Genomic DNA, 20,885 nt, shown 5'->3' with positions numbered 1-20,885 from the left:
CATCCCAAATTAATGAATTGTGTACTAAAGCCAATAGGTAACCCAAGACAGTGTCTTAAAGCAGAAATGAAAATTTTGTCTGCATTTGATCTATACCAGGGTGACAGCCTCAGAGACCTAGAAGGAGCCAGGCTAGTATCATAAATGAGAGCACGAGCTAGGATTACAAGGAGAGGAAGTGACAGGAACTGTGGCGAACTGGAGAACATGTCTCTTCTGTTTAACGGCAGCAGATTATCCCTCTGTGTGGGAAGGCAGGCCCAGTACTGCCAGACCCATTCATTTTGCAAGAGAAGTTAGAAATGGATCAACCTTGTACTGACCAAATCAAGCATGTTGGATGGGCTGAATTTGGCCTGAGGAATGGCTTTGCTGCTGACAGCAGATACACAGCTACCCAGGTCTGTGGGCTGAGCACAAAGGAATCCATCCAGTGCATGAACAGCAGCAGCTAGTTATAAGTTTTTTCCCCACAAATTTTTTAAGACATTGTTCTAGCTGATAGTTTCAAAATCCTTGCCCTACTTTTTCTCAACAGAGGGAAATCCATAAGTAGTACGTTCATCTCTTTCCTTCTTCACTCTCAGGGAAAGTTTTTAATGAGAAGTGGAGAAGGGGAAGAGACAGAGGGTCTGGAAGAACCCCAAAAGCCGGTGATCTGCTTTTGAATACTAAAGAATCACCAGGTGGTGGGTATAGTCCAGCCTGCCCTGTCTGGTACTTTCATGTCCATCTGGAACTTAACAAAGTGAAGATTCATGCCAAGATCCAGCCCTGAGGCAGAGGAGAAAGAACACCAACAGTTTCTAAATAAATGCCAGGCTCTCTTCCGCCTCTCTGTGAATGTCTTCTGGCTTTTAAAAAGAAAAGCCCTCTAAATCTCTGGCAATATAATTATTTTTAGAACAACTAACTGGGAGGACCCAAGGGTTTAAGGAATAAGCTAAATGTTGAAAGCATCTCTCTGTAGGATTATTGCAATCACCTCTCTGTTTCTGCCTTCCCCACCCAGAGAGTCTATTGTCAAAACATTAGCCAGACCTTTCAAAACAGTCGTCACTCTCTTTTTATTGACTCACAAGACTCCAGTGACTAAATTTCTGTCAATGTCCCAAAGGCTTTATACAATCTGCCCTCTGCCCAACTTTCCTATTATTTCCTTCACCTCACCTCCTGCTACTTAGTCTGCCCAGCCACACTGGCCTCCTTGTTGTTCCAGAAATGCTCTGGCATGCTCCCTCCTAAGAGCCTTTGCATTTGATGTCCCCTGCTTAGAAGACTCTGCCCAAATACTCATATTATTTCTTCTCAGAGAAACTTTGCCTCCTGAAAATTGAAATCCCTTTCTCCTCCCCATAGCTCCAGGATTCCCTACCTCTATTACCTACATTAATTTTTTATAATATCTGTCCCCAATTGCTACTGTACATTTTGCTTGTTTGTTTCCTTTTACTATAATATTAGTTCCATGAGTGCAGGCATTTTGGTCTGTTTTGTTCACTGCTACATTTGTGGAGCTTAAAACTGGTGCCTAAAAACATAGTAAGTGCTTAACAAGTATTTGTTAATACATTTTGAGACTTTTTTTCCCCTTCTGTGCTAGGAATCGTGGCCTTCACTGTGCTGGACAGATACACCTCTGGCTACTGCATCATGGTGTTTTTAACATTTCCATTAATAGACTGTTTTCCAAGTTTTCTAGGTCAATTCTACTTCCTAAACATATTTTGATTTTTTTTTTTTTTTTTTTTTTGCTTCTCTCCATTTCTCCTATCCTATCCCTTAGTTAAAACTGTCACAACTTCTTGCTTTTCCCAACTACTTTTGTTCCCTCTACACAGTGTCACTCAGCAGCCAAAATGATCTAAAGTCTAAATCTGGTCACTTACCATTCATTCCCTCATTTAAAATCTTTCAGTGGTTTCCCATTGACATGCACATAAAACTGATATCCTTACCCCATCCCTCAGGGCCCTGCATGGTCTGGTTGCAAGATTGGCTTTCTCTGTTCCTCTAACAGGCCAAGTTCCTCCCTGACTCAGGGTCCTTACTGTTCCCTCATGATGGAACACTCTTCTGTTCCCGTTTTTCATCTGGCTGACATTCTCTTCCTCTCAGTTTAAATGCCCGTTTCTCTGAGTCTCTCTACTAGTTAAATTACTCTGCGTATTCCTATTGTAGCACTTGCTACAACAGTAATTCAGTGCTTGTGGAACTGTTTGTCCAATGGCTGTTTCTACAAATACCTATTGAGGATAGAAACCCTTCCTGTGGGGTTTGTCTTTGTCTTTCCAGCACTTAACACTGTCCCTGATACATAGTACTAGCTTAATGATTGTGGAGAAATAAATAAAAATAGATGTCTTGCCACCCAGGGACTGGACAATGTGTGGGGTGGTATCTCATCAATTAACGATGTATTTCTCTCCACAGAGATTATTTTGCAGAAGATGATGGGGAGATGGTACCTAGAACGAGTCATGCAGCAGGTAAGGAGGTTGTGGGCCTTGCTTTGCTAAATTCTTGGTCTCCTGCTGATCATAATTCCCTTAAATTATAGACCCTTTAATTTCACCGTGGCATGTAGTATATAATTCTCCATCTTCCCAGAACAGTGCAGTAAATCATAACTGAAACACTTATGCGAACTCTTCATACTTTTTTTTAATTTTTAAATTTTTAAAAATTTTATTTATTTATTTTTCGCTGCATTGGGTCTTCATTGCTACGCGCGGGTTTTCTCTAGTTGCGTCAGGCGGGGGCTACTCTTTGTTGTGGTGCACGGGCTTCTCATTGCTGTGGCTTCTCTTGTTGTGGAGCACGGGCTGTAGGCGGATGAGCTTCTATAGTTGTGGCACGCGGGCTTCAGTAGTTGTGGCTTGCGGGCTTAGTTGCTCCGTGGCATGTGGGATCTTCCCAAACCCATGTCCCTTACATTGGCAGGCAGATTCTTAACCACTACACCACCAGGGAAGTCCCAACTCTTCATACTTTTAACAGTTCTGTAATTGCAAGTTAAAGTCACTTGTAAAATGATTAAGATAGATTCTTCCACTGAAATGAAATCTCTAATATACCATTAAAATGAGTATAATAACAGGGTCAACCTCATAAATGAGATTAGAAAAGCTCTCAGAGCTTGTCAAGGAATAAACACCCAGTAAATATTATTATTATTAATGTATTCATAATAATATATCATTTCTGCACTAACATTAGCTAGGGGTCTACCTAAATTACAAAACCAAAGTGAAAATAACTCTCTTCTGGGAGCTATTTTTCACAAAAACTTTTAGTCACTTGGTGTTTTACTTACTTTGCTAAGTGAGTTGCCTTTTCACACCAGCCTTGAAGCACAGATTGTTCACATGCACAATGTAGAAAAAAGTTTTTAATTTGAATGTGTTAAGGACTTTGGAGTCACTTAAAATTAGCCTTTGTAATTGTGTATGTGAAATCTATAAATTCTACGGGCCTACCATACTCATTTTGAGCATCAAGAGTCTCCATTTTGAGGTAAAAATTGAAGGACTAGGGCAAAATAGAAGGGGAATGAAGAAAATGCCAACTATAAGCAGGATATTAGGCTGGGTACTTTCACTGATTATTTCATTTAATCCATATAAATGCTCTGTGAGGTAAACATTATTATACCCATTTTTTACAGAGGCAGTGATGCTTAGCAAAGTTAAAGAGATTTGCCTAAATTCCCACAATTAGCAAGTGGTCAGGATTCATACCCAATCTTTTTTTCTTTAACATTTTCGTTGTGTCCATATCCAATCTTCAAAGGCTCTTATCTTTTACCATATCCTATGAATCTAACTGTAATGTATTGTTATTTTATCAAATTTTCTTCCATTTAATTGCCTATTTAATTTCACCTAAATGTGGAAAAAATCATTTTTTTCTAACTTATTTTAATTAAAACATTTGCATTTACTTAGAAATATCAAGTTATTAACAAAACCATTACTATTACTACTATTATTATTATTAATTTGCAATCACAGTGTGGTATACAATTAACAGGACAACAATTATTTTGAACAAACTGAATCAAAGACAATTGAAAATGGGAAAAAACCCAACTCTATCTTTAAGTAATTTGTGCTGTGTACCAATAAAACCTGCTTTAAATTTCTGTTCTAATTTAAACCCCTGTACTCTATCAGGCAAGGTTAGTGGCTATTGAAAATACCATTAAGTATAGGGCTATCTAAAGACACAGTTGATAGTACATTATTTTTACAAACATGAAAAGACACTGTACAGTGTCCAGTTTAAAAACAAATCATATAAATCATATGGCCTTGCATTCCCCCCCCTTTTTTTTCTTTAAAATTGGTTATGTAATGAGTAGTTAAATACTTCTAGACAAGAAAAAACCTGCCCCTGGAACCACACTGTTTATCATCATTATTTTTTTTTTGATCTTCATCTTCTTCATATTTCTCTTTGTCATCATCTTCTTGACCCTTTTGTCTTTCTTCTTTTTCTTTCTTTCTTTTTTTTCTAAACAGGGAATGCTCTTCTTTTTTTTTTTTTTTTTTTTTCGGCCGTGCCCTGTGGCTTGTGGGATCTTAGTTCCCTGACCAGGGTTTGAACCCCAGCAATGAGCATTTAAAAAAAAATTCTGAGAAGTTGATTGAAGCATCTGGGGACTTTTTCTTGCATTCCTTCTGGAAAGTTTGTAGAAAGAAAGAGAAAGAGGGAAGGAGGGAGGGAGGCATATATTCTCCCATCCCATAGGTTGCCCTTTCATTCTATTGATGGTTTCCTTTGCTGAACAGAAGCTTTTTAGTTTGATGTAGTCCCACTTGTTTATTTTTGCTTTTGTTGCCTTTGCTTTTGGTGCCCATGCATATATGGTCCATTAATTTTCGACAAAGGAGATAAGAATATACAAGGGAGGAAGGAAGGAAAGAGAAAAGAAAAAGGGGAAAAAAAGAAAAGAAAAGGAAAGGACAGAAAAAGAGCATATTGTGGTATTTTTCTTCTTGGCCCTTTCAGAACGCCTTTGCCCATGTGTCTATGTCTAGTTAACTTTTCCTCAGTGAGGTACAGAGTCACCTAGAGCCCATTTCACTCTCATTTGCACTGACACTGTCTATGGATCTCAGTGTGTTGCTATGCCTGTCATTCTTTCTGATTAAAAAAAAAAATTGTTCAGTAATAAAGGTGCATTGCTTCTTACTGTCAGCCAAGAAAGATGTATTTTTCTGTCTTCTGCCTGAATCTACAACCCCAAGCCCACCTCAATCGGTGGTCATTTGCGTACCATGCTTGAAGTAAGCCCTGATTTCTTATTCTTTCACAGTGTTACTTCTCCAAGGCAGGCCTAGGGTGAGTAGCAGCTTAGCCTTCACTAGCTTCTCCCAGGGCAGTGCTTCCTTTGGTTAATGGAAAGACTGTGTCTCTTCCCCTTTGCCTGTTTTTCCCTGACTCTCAGGCCTGTTACAATCCCCTTCCCTGCTAAAATAACACAGTATTAGCATACTGCTAGGAAGGTTGAATGGAAGGAATGTGGGATTGGTTCTGCCACTTTTTGCAATGTAATCTTGGGCAAGCAAACTTGCTGAACCTTTATTTACTCATTAGTTAAATGAGTGTAATAATCACATCAGTCTATTTCACTGGTTGCAGTAACTATAAATGAAATTATTCCTATACAATAACCTAAAAGATCCTCTGTAGAGAGATTTTGTAGAAATACTTCTTAGCTAGTAGCTTGATTTTTTATTTCAAATAAAGCTATGGTTCAGTTATCTTTGGTCATGTGACACACCACGCTAAAACTTAGTGGCTTAAATACATATAGTTGATTCCGTTTGTTATACAGCGGCAACTAACACAACAGTGTTAAGTAATTATACTCCAATAAAGATGTTAAAAATAAATAATGAATAAATAAATAAACAAATAAATAAATAAAACTTAGTGGCTTAAAACAGGGGTCAGCAAGCTGCAGCCCATAGGCCCAATTGCCAGTATTTGTAAACAAAGTTTTATAAAAGCACAGTCATGCTCATTCACTAACATATTTTCTGCATGTTCTTTGAGCTATCAGGTCAGAGTTGAGTAGCTGTGACAGAGTTGATGCCCATGAGCCTAAAATATTTACTATCTGGCCCTTTAAGAAAAAGTTTGCCCACTCAAGCTTAAAACAACAGTGGTTTATTATTTCTCACAATCCTGGATGTTAGCAAACTGGGCATTTCTTCTGTTGGTCTCACTTGGGATCACTCAAATAACTGCCATCACTCAAATAATCTGACAGCTTTTTTTTAATGTCTTTATTGGAGTATAATTGCTTTACAATGGCGTGTTAGCTTCTGCTGTATAACAAAGTGAAACAGCTATAGGTATACATATATCCCTATATCCCCTCCCTCTTGAGCCTCCCTCCCACCCTCCCTATCCCACCCCTCTAGGTCGTCACAAAGCATCGAGCTGATCTCCCTGTGCTATGCAGCAGCTTCCCACTAGCCATCCATTTTACATTTGGTAGTGTATATATGTCAATGCTACTCTCTCACTTCGTCCCAGCTTCCCCTTTCCCCCCGTGTCCTCAAGTCCATTCTCTACGTCTGCGTCTTTATTCCTGCCCTGCCCCTAGCTTCATCAGTACTGTTTTTTTAGATTCCATACATATACGTTAGCATATGGTATTTGTTTTTCTCTTTCTGACTTACTTCAATCTGTATGACAGACTCTAGGTCCATCCACCTCATTACAAATAAGTCAGTTTTGTTCCTTTTTATGGCTGAGTAATATTCCATTGTATATATGTGCCACATCTTCTTTATCCATTCATCTGTCAATGGACATTTAGGTTGCTTCCATGTCCTGGCTATTGTAAATAGTGCTGCAATGAATATTGTGGTACATGCATCTTTTTGAATTATGGTTTTCTCAGGGTATATGCCCAGTAGTTGGATTGCTGGGTCATATGGTAGTTCTATTTTTAGTTTTTTAAGGAACCTCCATACTGTTCTGCACAGTGGCTCTATCAATTTACATTCCCACCAACAGGGCAAGAGTGTTCACTTTTCTCCACACCCTCTCCAACGTTTATTGTTTCTACAATCTGACAGCTTGACTGGGAATGAGGGTCCGAGACAGGCTTTCTCAAGTGTCTGGCAGTGGTGACTGGCATCTTCATTCCCCCTGTACTTGGCCTTTCCTCCCCATGGAAGGTAGTCTGGGCTTCTTCACAACAAGGTAGTCTTGGGGTTTTAGGAAGACAAGGACAGAAATGCAAGGCGTCTCAAGGCCTAGTTTCCTGAACGTATCCAACAGCAGCATTTTCATCACATTCTCTAGGTCAAAGCAAGTCACTAAGACAACCCAGATTCAAGGGGTAGAGAAATAGACCCCACTTCTTGATGACAGGAGAAGGAACATCACATGACAAAGGCGTGTGGACATAACCTAGTGTGCTGTGCTGGGGACCACTACTAATATGATCTACCACAGGCTACTGTATGTGAACTGCTTCTCTGTGTCCTAGAATTGGTTCATATTTTGCAGAAACCAAATTCTGCTGGAACATGCAGGTTGGGATGATCATAATGCCACTATTTTATACAATTTTCTGTTGTTCTGTTTCACTGGCAGCTTTTCTTAGTGACACCAAAGATCGAGGCCCTCCAGCACAGTCACAGACCTGGAGAAGTGGTGAGAAGGTCCCCTTTGGGCATTCCTTGAGAGCATTTGAAAGACCCCTTCAGGTGCAGACCCAGGCTCTTCGAGACTTTGAGAGGGTAAGTCACATGGGTGGATAATTGTTATCCCAGTTAGAAGGAGTATCAGGGGATAGTGGTGTCTTATAAAAATATGACCCATAATTTAGCTTGGATTATGGGTGTTTTTATCAAAATGTTGTCTCTTTCAATAGCATTTATCCCAATAAGCTTATGCACTGTTAGCTATATGCTGAGCACTGTGGTTCATGGGCAATTGCCCGTACCACTATTTCTGTCTTAACATTTTTACCCCTGGTTTACTTCTCAGATAAATTTAGTAAGTTTAAATGGCACCCCAAGAATCTGTAGGTGGGCCATAGTGAGCCCAGGAGACCTAGTCAGTCGGCTGGCATTATATGCTCTGCTGCTGGCTTGGACCACTCTGGATATCTGGATACCGTCTGCAGCATGAAGTGTCTCAGCCACAGCCATTTGCTTCTCAACAAGAATCTGGCATTGTTGCTTGAAACTCCTGATTTAACTCTTGAAGTGCTCTGCATCTTGATAGGTTTATCCTTAGATTTGGCCAAAAGCCAAATTACTGACAATGTAATACAGGCCCCCAGTTCCCTGTGCCCTGGTTTGATCCAAGGAGGTCTGCACAATAGAACCTACCTACTGGAACCTATCTACGGCCTGGAAAGAGCACCCAGGATTTCTTATATCCCTGTGTGCTAAAAAAGGAAACAGCTCTTTGGTGCCCCCTGGGGGTTGCCCAGGAATCAGGACACACATGAATACTGTGTAAAAATGCCCTGAGATGTGTGGGATTCTTTCATTCTTGAATTGATAGCTTTTGTTATATAAAATAAAAATTCCATTTTCAAAAAAAGGTTAATAAAGTAGTGTTGACATGGGTTTACCCTGTCTTCTTTCAATTTGTAAATAGAAATGTTTCACTAGGACCTAATGTACATCCTACCAGACATTCATGTAGACAAAGAATGTGTTCCATATAATGTGTGCCTGAGAATCTAAACAGCCCACTCTTGGTTTTTGTGCTCAGAGTTGTCATGGCCACCGTTTTTTTTTTTTAAAAAAAGACAGAGTTTGCAGGAATATTAAGTGGTTTTGAAGACTAACCCTCTGAACAGCTGTGGTGCTGGTGGTAGGAGTGGGGCAGTACCACCCACCCCCTTCCTCTTTTCTGCCTTTTGCATCTACTGCAGTGCAGAAAGGGTGAGCAGACCTGCGGCACTCCCCAAAGCTGTGAGGGTGCTCTCTGAAAGGCAGTCTGCCTGCATGCTCCTTTTGGTGGAGAGGTGATTTGGATCATAGAAATGAAGGGTGTCACCTCCACTGATCAGATGAATGCCCAGGTGCTGTGGGAGCGCGAAAATAATGGGCTGAGCTGGGTGATGAGCAGGGGTCAGCTGACTTTCAACTGTGGAGTCCTAAGTCTTTTTCTCTGAGCAATAAGGTCTAATATCGCTGGTGAGTCCTTACTCCTCAATGCTGGGAACCACTGACAGAAACCAAGGTAGGATGCAGAGAAAAGGCCAATAAGAGATATTTTACATGTCTCTCCCCTATGTGTCAAGCAGTATATAAATAACAATGAGGCTACAGCACATGCATTTGTCAGAATGGTCATTGTCAGTAAACCAAGCTGTGACCTGCTCACAGGTCTGTTCATTCTTACATCCATTCATCCATCCATTCATTCTGTAGACTTTGAATGATAGCACCTGCTGTATGAAGAATCTCCATGAAAGGATTTGAAAATCAGAGGAAACATTAGTTAGAAAAAAAAATGTAGGAGGGAGAGTGACACATTACAATGTCACCCTAAAAACTGGTAAAACACTAAATAACATGATATTTTCTCTAAGGTTTAAATCATGCATTCAGTAGCCTTGGGATAAAGGATGAGATCTGTACTCGGAAAGGGGAAAGGGACATATTAAAGGTTTGTGCCAGAGAAAGGTCGGCTCCTCCAGGGCATGAAGCAGATGTCAAAGAGATACAGGCCTGGGCTGGGCAGCCAGGAATCCATCTATCTTAGTCCATTCAGGCTACTATAACTCAGACTGGGTAGCTTATAAACAACAGAAATTTATTTCTCACAGTCCTAGAGGGTGGAAGTCCAAGATCAGGGCACCAGCATGGTTACCTTCTGGTGAAGGCCCACCTTCTGGTGAAGGCCCTCTTACTGGTTCATAGCTGATGCCTTTTCACTATGTTCTTATATGGCAGAAGGGGCTAGGGATCTTTCTGAAGCTTCATTTATAAGACATGAAACCCAAAGGCCCATCTCCTAATACAGTACCATCATCTTTGAGGTTTAGGATTTCAACATATGAATGGGGGCAAGGGGGACACATTCAGACCATGGCGCCATCCTTACTTCACTTATCCCTGCAACAAATACTTGATCACTTCAAATAAGATGCTATTCCTATCCTTAGTAATAGTCTATTGGGAAGTACAGACATTGCATTACTTACAATATAAGGTGTCCTTAAGGTAAAGATAAGGACAGTGTACTCTGAGATCTTGAGAGAGAATGTTTAATTTTATTAAAGGACAGAGAAGGGCCTCCTACAAGAGGACACCTCTCATGGGGCTGCACATTTAGTGAGGTCTTCAAAGTTCAGTTAGATTTTACCAGTTAGAGAAGAAGATTGTAATATTCCGGACAAAGGGGAAATTTGGGTGAAAGGAAGAGAAGTATATTCATGTGTAGATCTGATAAGAGACTGGGCTAGAGGGACCCTATGTTCTGAATGTTTGTGTTTGCTCAAAATTCATGTGTTGAGATACTAACCCCTAAAGGTGATGGCACTGGGAAGTGGGGCCTTTTGAAGGTGCTTAAGTCATGAGGGTGGAGCCCTCATGGATGAGATTAGTGCCTTATGAAAGAGGTTCCAGAGAGATTTCTAACCCCTTCCACCATGGAGGATACAAGAATTCTGTGACCCAGAAGAGAACCCTCACCTGACCAGGGTGCCACCATGATCTTTGACTTCCACCCTCCAGAACTGTGAGAAATAAACTTCAGTTGTTTATAAGCTACCCAGTCTGTGATATTTTCTTAAAGCAGCCTGAACAGACTTAGTCAAGGGAGGTAAGGAGGGAGACTTAAAACAAGGAAAGAGGAAGTTTATAGCAATACAATCCTACCTTAAGAAACAGGAAACATCTCGAATAAACAACCTAACCTTGCACCTAAAGCAATTAGAGAAAGAAGAACAAAAAAACCCCAAAGTTAGCAGAAGGAAAGAAATCATAAAGATCAGATCAGAAATAAATGAAAAAGAAATGAGGGAAACGATAACAAAGATCAATAAAACTTAAAGTGGTTCTTTGAGAAGATAAACAAAATTGATAAACCATTAGCCAGACTCATCAAGAAAAAAGGGAGAAGACTCAAATCAATAGAATTAGAAATGAAAAAGAAGTAACAACTGACACTGCAGAAATACAAAAGATCATGAGAGATTACTACAAGCAACTCTATGCCAATAAAATGGACAACCTGGAAGAAATGGAGAAATTCTTAGAAATGCACAACCTGCCAAGACTGAATCAGGAAGAAATAGAAAATATGAACAGACCAATCACAAGCACTGAAATTGAAACTGTGATTAAAAATTTTCCAACAAACAAAAACCCAGGACCAGATGGCTTCACAGGCGAATTCTATCAAACATTTAGAGAAGAGCTAACACCTATCCTTCTCAAACTCCTCCAAAATATAGGAGAGGGAGGAACACTCCCAAACTCATTCTACGAGGCCACCATCACCCTGATACCAAAACCAGACAAGGATGTCACAAAGAAAGAAAACTACAGGCCAATATCATTGATGAACATAGATGCAAAAATCCTCAACAAAATACTAGCAAACAGAATCCAACAGCACATTAAAAGGATCATACACCATGATCAAGTGGGGTTTATTCCAGGAATGCAAGGATTCTTCAATATAAGCAAATCAATCAATGTGATACACCATATTAACAAATTGAAGGAGAAAAAACATATGATCATCTCAATAGATGCAAAGAAAGCTTTTGACAAAATTCAACACCCATTTATGATAAAAACCCTGCAGAAAGTAGGCATAGAGGGAACTTTCCTCAACATAATAAAGGCCATATATGACAAACCCACAACCAACATTGTCCTCAATGATGAAAAACTGAAAGCATTTCCACTAAGATCAGGAACAAGACAAGGTTGCCCCCTCTCACCACTCTTATTCAACATAGTTTTGGAAGTTTTAGCCACAGCAATCAGAGAAGAAAAGGAAATAAAAGGAATCCAAATTGGAAAAGAAGAAGTAAAGCTGTCACTGTTTTCAGATGACATGATACTATACATAGAGAATCTTAAAGATGCTACCAGAAAACTACTAGAGCTCATCAATGAATTTGGTAAAGTAGCAGGATACAAAATTAAAGCACAGAAATCTCTGGCATTCCTGTACACTAATGATGAAAAATCTGAAAGTGAAATCAAGAAAACACTCTCATTTACCATTGCAACAAAAAGAATAAATATCAAGGAATAAACCTACCTAAGGAGACAAAAGACCTGTATGCAGAAAATTATAAGACACTGATGAAAGAAATTAAAGATGATACAAATAGATGGAGACATATACCATGTTCTTGGATTGGAAGAATCAACATTGTGAAAATGACTCTACTACCCAAAGCAATCTACAGATTCAATGCAATCCCTATCAAACTACCACTGGCATTTTTCACAGAACTAGAACAATAAATTTCACAATTTGTATGGAAACACAAAAGACCCTGAATAGCCAAAGCAATCTTGAGAACGAAAAGCAGAGCTGGATTAATCAGGCTCCCTGACTTCAGACTATACTACAAAGCTACAGTAATCAAGACAGTATGGTACTGACACAAAAACAGAAATATAGATCAATGGAACAGGATAGAAAGCCCAGAGATAAACCCACGCACATATGGTCACCTTATCTTTGATAAAGGAGGCAGGAATGTACAGTGGAGAAAGGACAGCCTCTTCAATAAGTGGTGCTGGGGAAACTGGACAGGGACATGTAAAAGTATGAGATTAGAACACTCCCTAACACCATACACAAAAATAAGCTCAAAGTGGATTAAAGCCCTAAATGTAAGGCCAGACACTATCAAACTCTTAGAGGAAAACATAGGCAGAACATTCTATGACATAAATCACAGCAAGATCCTTTTTGACCCACCTCCTAGACAAATGGAAACAAAAACAAAAATAAACAAATGAGACCTAATGAAACTTAAAAGCTTTTGCACAGCAAAGGAAACCATAAACAAGACCAAAAGACAACCCTCAGAATGGGAGAAAATATTTGCAAATGAAGCAACTGACAAAGGATTAATCTCCAAAATTTACAAGCAGCTCATGCAGCTCAATAACAAAAAAACAAACAACCCAATCCAAAAATGGGCAGAAGACCTAAATAGACATTTCTCCAAAGAAGATATACAGATTGCCAACAAACACATGAAAGAATGCTCAACATCATTAATCATTAGAGAAATGCAAATCAAAACTACAATGAGATATCATCTCACACCGGTCAGAATGGCCATCATCAAAAAGTCTAGAAACAATAAATGCTGGAGAGGGTGTGGAGAAAAGGGAACCCTCTTGCACTGCTGGTGGGAATGTGAAAAGGTACAGCCACTATGGAGAACAGTATGGAGGTTCCTTAAAAAACTACAAATAGGAGCTTCCCTGGTGGTACAGTGGTTGAGAGTCCGCCTGCCGATGCAGGGGACACGGGTTCGTGCCCCAGTCTGGGAAGATCCCACATGCCGTGGAGCGGCTGGGCCCATGAGCCATGGCCGTTGAGTGTACGCATCTGGAGCCTGTGCTCTGCAACGGAAGAGGCCACAACAGTGAGAGGACCATGTACCGCAAAAACAAAATAAAACAAAAAAACTACAAATAAAACTACCCTATGACCCAGCAATCCCACTACTGGGCATATACCCTGAGAAAACCATAATTCAGAGAGTCATGTACCAAAGTGTTCATTACAGCTCTATTTACAATAGCCAGGAGATGGAAACAACCTAAGTGTCCATCATCGGATGAATGTTAAAGAAGATGTGGCACATATATACAATGGAATATTACTCAGCCATAAAAAGAAATGAAATTGAGTTATTTGTAGTGAGGTGGATGGACCTAGAGTTTGTCATACAGAGTGAAGTAAGTCAGAAAGAGAAAGACAAATACCGTATGCTAACACATATGTATGGAATCTAAGAAAAAAAAATGTCATGAAGAACCTAGGGGTAAGACGGGAATAAATTGACAGACCTACTAGAGAATGGACTTGAGGATATGGGGAGGGGGAAGGGTAAGCTGGGACGAAGTGAGAGAGTGGCATGGACATATATACACTACCAAACATAAAATAGGTAGCTAGTGGGAATCAGCCACATAGCACAGGGAGATCAGCTTGTTGCTTTGTGACCACCTGGTTGGGTGGGAGGGAGGGAGACGCAAGAGGGAGGAGATATGGGAACATATGTATATGTATAACTGATTCACTTTGTTATAAAGCAGAAACTAACACACTATGGTAAAGCAATTATACTCCAATAAAGATGTAAAAAAAAAGAAAAAAAACAGAACAAGGAAAGAAGTAATATTAAAGATACTTAATCAGTAAAAATTAATTGATCAGTTAATGTGATTGCTTCTGAAATATTTGTTGATGTTGGAAGTTCTAGGGAAAAGAGCCTTTGATTCCAGAGTAAGGGATAATACACTAAAAATGTAAATACTGGCACATTATGGAAAATACATCATTGGTCAATTAACAAGTGAAAGTGACAGCATTTTTCTTCACTATATTGGTGCAGGAGGAAGGGGCAAAGGGAACAGAGCTTTGAAGATATAGTTTTCTTTCCTTTTCTTTTCTTGCATTCTGTATCCCCGACCAACAGTATGAGTGGGGTTAGAGAAGGATAGGCAGGGGTAAGGGGTCAGAAATAGTGACACAGATGAGCCTACTCAAGTTTACACTGGTAGAAGTAAATTAATAGGTATTGCTTCCCATGATAAAAGAGTTTTGCTTAGTATGTATGCTTCATTTGTACTTTTTGAATGAGTAAATGATTTAATTAATTTTTAAACCTTGTCAGCTTTGTTTCAAAGGCACTTCCCCCCGCCCCCCGAAGATACATTGATGGAGTGATCTCTATTCTTTCCAGAACTATAGACTTGAGGAGTGGGTTAAGTGCTTCTCATAAATTGCCTTATTTTGTCTTTATAAACCTGCATGAAACAAGCATCACTGTTCCTATTTTCAAGTGAGGGAACCAGAACTCATAGAGATTGTGACTTTTTCAGGATCATGGAGTTTAGGTACCATGATTACAAATCCTGACAGGTTGTTGGGTCATTTTACATAGTCATATGTCAAATGGCCATAGTCATATGTTGAGAAAAATTCTCTCCTATATGTTTTCTCACTGATCACAGCACGCACTCCACCTCCAGCATCTCTGGGGTGAGCGAGACTAGAGCAGCACATAGATAACACTAGCTAGCATGTGTTGATCACTTTCTGTGTGTCAAGTAGTGTACTAAGTATGTGCAGTATCATCTCATTTAATGCTAATGGAAACCCTGTGAAGAAAGCATGATTATTACACCAGTTTACAAATCAGGAAATAAAGGCACAAAGAGTAACAGAGGAACTTACCAAGCAACTCATAATGTGCTGAGAATACTCGTCATTTTTGTGACCTAAAATAGTACTTTCTATGTTGGTGGTAATAAAAGTGCTGACTCATATAGGCCTGGAATCATGAGCTCCGCCTATCTAGATGGGCACAGAGTGCAGTTCTATCTTCCCTAGGTAAACTGTAAATCCACTTTTATCTCCCAGTATTCTCCATCACATGCTTTCTATTCCATTAATTCTGAACTGCTTGCAATTCAAAGTTGTTTCATACTTCCAAGCCTTTGTTCTGGCTGTTCCCGCTGCCTAGAATAATTTTTCTCTCCTCTTCTTTACCTGGTTAAAGCCTACTCATCCTTCAAGTTTCAGTTCAGGTCCAGTTTTTTGTTTATTTGTTTTTCTTTTTAGGATGCCTCCCCTCATTCTCCAGTCTCAAAATTTATACCCAGACTCTAGGCAATTCAGAGGCAGAAAGCCTCTTGTTCACCTTTTTCTAGTCTCTAGAACCTGGCATAATGCTGGTACCTAGTAAATGCTCAGTAGATGTTCATCAATTAAACTAAATTTGTTGAAAAGTGTTCAAGATTAGGTGTTATATTGGATTTGTATTCCCCCTGGCCTCTACTTCAGTATTCACTGAGTATGTTCACAGTAAGTAAAATGATTCTAAATAGGGTATTGGTATATTAATTAATTGGTTAGGATAGGAAACTGAGAAGTCAGGAAAAATACATTTATTTTTATAAGTCCAATGCGCTATCCATTGTACTACAGAGCCAGGTGGGAAAAGTACATTTATTTATTTATTTTTTAGCGGTACACGGGCCTCTCACCGCTGCGGCCTCTCCCGTTGCGGAGCACAGGCTCTGGACGCGCAGGCAGAGCGGCCGTGGCTCACGGGCCCAGCCGCTCCACAGTATGTGGGATCTTCCCGGACCGGGGCACAAACCCGTGTCCCCTGCATCAGCAGGCGGACTCCCAACCACTGCGCCACCAGGGAAGCCCAGTACACTTATTTTTAATGGTGAGTTTAAAGGGAGATAACTGTCTACCTAAACTGGGATCATAAAATTATAAATGTAAAGTAAGAGAAAGAAAGCAGAGGCCTTTTGAAATATTTGACAGGAGTTATTAAGAAGATAATAATAATAGCTAATAATAATATTTATTGAGTGTTTATTAAACACAAGGCACTTTTTAGACATTTAACACATTTTATTTCAGCTCTTTTTCAGTTCATTTTCCTAACTTATGAGATAGATATTATATATTATATTACATCCATTATATGAGTGAAGAGACCAAGACTCAAAGAACTTGATGTAAGCTATTACAGGTATAAAGTGGCAGAGCCAAGATAATTCCAAGAGTCAAGGTTCTTGGGGAAATGAAAGGACCATTCAGAGAAGGAGAGGTTATATTAGTGCAACGTGTGCAATTTGGTTCTATGCAGAGAATCAAAATGGCAAATGCTATATATAGAAAAGCCATGGAAAGGGTAGGGGTCTGTGGCTTTAAGGTCTAGAGGAGGCCTCCACTGCCCTCCCCTGTTTACACATTTTCTAATAATGTTGTCTTTAACATGAAAATGCCAACAAGACCAGCTGCAGTGTTTGCTTAATTATAGTCTGAAGCTAGCTTTTCTGGGCAGTCTGAATCCAACCACAGTGAGTCAGCCTGTTGAGGCCCCACCCATCCTGGCAAATTTTTCCACTTGGGTCTTGAAGTCTGGGGTGTGGGGTGCGGGGAGTGAGTCCTAAAAGGGACTTTTCTACATTTATGGAGATCTGAGTTATCACGGCCTGGGTTTCTTGTTCTAGTTTAGGTGAGTCTGGGTCATGTGACTTCTGCCTTTCGGTCCAGCCATTTCAAGTGCTTCTTGAGTTTTTCTTTAATTACAGCTTGGGAAAATGAAAGCTGCTGGTGAAGTACATTTTCTTTCTTTTTTTTTTTTTTGAAAATGGCATTTATGTTCCTCAAACCACAGTGCCCCAAGCATACTGGTTTTGGTTTCACAAAGTCTTGAGACTTTCAAAAAGTTATTAGATGAGAAGGGAAGGGGGGATAAATCTGAAACTTTCAGCAATCGTAAGCACAGGATTTTTTCTTTCTTGTTAAACATGACTTTTAGGAGGGATTCCACACAGTCACTCCACAGAACTTCGGCAACATTTTCATTCCTAAGCAACACTGCCAAAAATAGGCATCAAATCAATCACATTTTTCTTAAGAACTATGAATAAAAGGAATGATTCTGAGTGCTGTAGAGGATGCAGAGATGTATATGAGTTAGCATTCTCAGAGAGCATACACTCTGATTAGGGACATAAGAAATTTAAATTACTCGAAATTTAATTTAAATAACATCTAAGGCACCAGTGGAAGAGATCACAAGATTAGAGTAATTGCCAATCAAATGTATGTCTTTAAAACCTAGATGTTAGGGTCTTCCCTGGTGGCGCAGTGGTTGAGAGTCCGCCTGCCGAAGCAGGGGACACGGGTCGTGCCCCGGTCTGGGAAGATCCTACATGCCGCAGAGTGGCTGGGCCCGTGAGCAATGGCTGTTGAGCCTGCGCGTCCAGAGCCTGTGCTCCGCAACGGGAGAGGCCACAACAGTGAGAGGTCCGCATACCGCAAAAAGAAAAAGAAAAAAAAAAAAACCTAGATGTTAGGACAAAACATTTTTTCTAATTTGTATTCATATGTATAGTAAACTTTATAAAGTTATAAATATTGGCTCACATTTGGTTACACAATTAACAAAGTAACTTTATCAAAAAGAATGAAATTACAAAAACTGAACAACCTTGAAAGTTCTGGAAGGTATGGTTACCAACACAGAAAAGAGCAGTCACTTCCACAGAGAAAATGGCACTTGAATGAGAATAATCCTTCTTATTTTTTGTTATCTCCTCTCTGTGTCCTCATTAGACTTGTTGTCTTCTCCTCTTCACTGTATGAAGAGAAGCTCTGTCTTTCTTCCTATGGACTTGAGGAATTTCCATTCCAATGATAAAATTTTAAAATAACAAAAATAATGATATCAATTAATATTTATTGAGTACTACAGGGTGCAGACCTCTGTGAATGCACCTGACTTGCATTATCTTATTCAGTTCTGAAAACAGTCTTTTGTTTTTTTTGCGGTACGCAGGCCTCTCACTGCTGTGGCCTCTCCCGTCGCGGAGCACAGGCTCCGGACGCACAGGCTCAGCAGCCATGGCTCACGGGCCTAGCTGCTCCACGGCATGTGGGATCTTCCCCGACCGGGGCACGAACCTGTGTCCCCTGCTTTGGCAGGTGGACTCTCAACCACTGCACCACCAGGGAAGCCCTGAAGACAGTCTTTTGAGGTTGATACAACCATTATTTTCATTTGTACAGGGAGGGACACTGCAGCTAGGAAAAGACTAGTGATTGCTAGAAAGTGCTAGAGCTGGGACTTTAACAGAAGTGTACCAATTCCAGAACCTGAACACTTAGCCACAATTTCATTATGCCTCTCTATGTGCAGCTGCTCCCCTTATTCATTTGTTTGTTCATCTACTCAGTATGTGGGTACAATCTATGTGCCAGGCCTGTTCTAGTTTTACATGCACAGTGATCAAGTATGAAAAGATGTGTGTTGAAGGATGAATGTTTCAGTGATTTTATACTAATAAAATATTAGAAACAATCTATTATTCATCAAGGCAAGGATTGATTATTTCAGCCATGGTACACATACAACAGAGCATCACAGAGCAATGTACTGACTTGGAAGGATGTCTGTAATAATAATAACAAATTTAAGATTAAACAACAGAACAACAACAATTTGAATATTACATAAAATAAGATCTCTTTAAAAAACTTTTATTTTTACACAATTTTTAAAGGTTACTTTCCATTTCCATTATTAAAAATATTGGCTATTTGTTATACAGCACATCCTTGAACCTATCTTACACCCAACAGTTTGTACCTTCACTCCCCCACCCCTATACTGCCCCTCCCTCCCCACTGGTAACCACTAGTTTGTTCTCTGTGTCTGTGAGTCTGCTTCTTTTATGTTATATTCACTAGTTTGTTGTATTTTTTAGATTCCACATATAAGCGATATCATAGTATTTATAAGATCTCATTTTTGAGGGAGAAAAACTAGAAATGTCTGGAAGGATATACACCAAAATATTTAAAGTGATTAGGTCTGGGTGATAGGATTAGCCATGATTTTTACCTTCTTTATAAGTTTTGGTATTATCTGCATTTTTAATCGTGTGCACTCCTTTTATTTATCTAATCATTCAACAAATATTTCTAAAGTGCTTACTGTATACAACATAATGTCTTAAGCACTGCACATACAATAATGGATAGGCAAACGTGGTTCCTGCCCTCATGGAGTTTACAGATTAGCCAATTACAGCAGAATGTAATCATTACAGTGCTGTGGAGGCACTCAGGAGGGACCCTTACCCAGACTTTAGGGTCAGATGGGCTTCCTTTAGTAGGTAATATCTAATTCAAATCCGTACAGGCTAGTTGGAGATAGTGAAGTCAGAGCTGAATGGAAATTGAAGGGGAATGACTTTCCAGGCTGACACTGCTACCCATGAAAAGTCCTGGAGACAGCAGAGAGCAAGTTCATCAACAGGAGGCTTTTTGTCATGGCTGGAGCACTAGAGTATAGAATGGGGTTCAAGCTGGTTTTATGTCCCCCTACCACCTGCTCCTCTCGGTCAAAGCCTTATTGTTACTGCCATGGTTATTCATGGTATCACTGTGAACTCAGCTCTTATGCCTAGACAAAGTCCTAATTGTGACTTTGAAATCACCTTCTTTCCTAGAGAAGGATGGAGAAAGAATTAATGAAAATCTAGAAAAATAGGTGAGGCCGTAAATTGACACGTTCCCTCTGAATACTAAAAGCTCAGCAAATAATCTTCCAGGGTCGAACCAGTTGTAAAGAAACAACACCAAGTCCTGCTCTTGTTGGTCAAGCCAAACTGTGGGAGAATCTAGTTTGGAGCCTAGGAATCCTTGGGAGCTCCCAGCATCAGTGCAGCTCAACTGTTGTTTGCCATGGAACTCATTTAACTGTCTCTGACAGTGCTATTTCTGGCTGGGCCATTTATTTTTGGTAACCAGGGAAGTTGTTATTTGTTTTGTTTTGTTTTTATATAGTTCGTAGTGCTCCAATATGATGATGACAACACCCTGTTATTCCAGAATCATTGTGGGTGGTGTGGGTGTGTATCTATGGTGGGGGAAGGCAGCAGGAACATCACTGGAACCCCTGCCATTTATCTACACAATGATGCTGCCTAAGACAGGGTTTATTTATTGACCTGATATAATAGCTCTGTTGTTAGCTGTCTTGCCATCAGGCCATGTATTTCAAGAAAAGACTGTGTAGAGGATGGGTATCAGTATGCTTTTGAGTTTAAGGGGAAAAAATGGAATGATATTGTTAATATTTTAGC

The 20,885-nt window shown here is 39.8% G+C and overlaps 1 protein-coding gene across 9 annotated transcripts in view; it reads left to right on the top strand.

Moving 5' to 3' along the window:
* Positions 1–20,885, top strand: part of PDE4DIP (phosphodiesterase 4D interacting protein) — a gene marked incomplete at both ends in the record, with an annotated part of 299,765 nt that overhangs the window by 42,871 nt on the left and 236,009 nt on the right. For all 9 annotated transcript variants that reach the window (XM_081219778.1, XM_081219762.1, XM_081219785.1 and 6 more), the window contains 2 exons: positions 2,434–2,489; positions 7,621–7,766. In XM_081219778.1, coding sequence (XP_081075904.1) covers positions 2,434–2,489; positions 7,621–7,766 — 202 coding nt within the window. The remainder of the gene's footprint in view (positions 1–2,433; positions 2,490–7,620; positions 7,767–20,885) is intronic.

This window comes from Mesoplodon bidens (genome assembly GCF_964165515.1).
Source record: "Mesoplodon bidens genome assembly, chromosome: 2".
In the NCBI taxonomy this organism is placed as follows: domain Eukaryota; kingdom Metazoa; phylum Chordata; class Mammalia; order Artiodactyla; family Ziphiidae; genus Mesoplodon; species Mesoplodon bidens.
The sequence above is the reverse complement of the archived record's forward strand: the minus strand, read 5'-3'. Positions and strand labels throughout refer to the sequence as shown.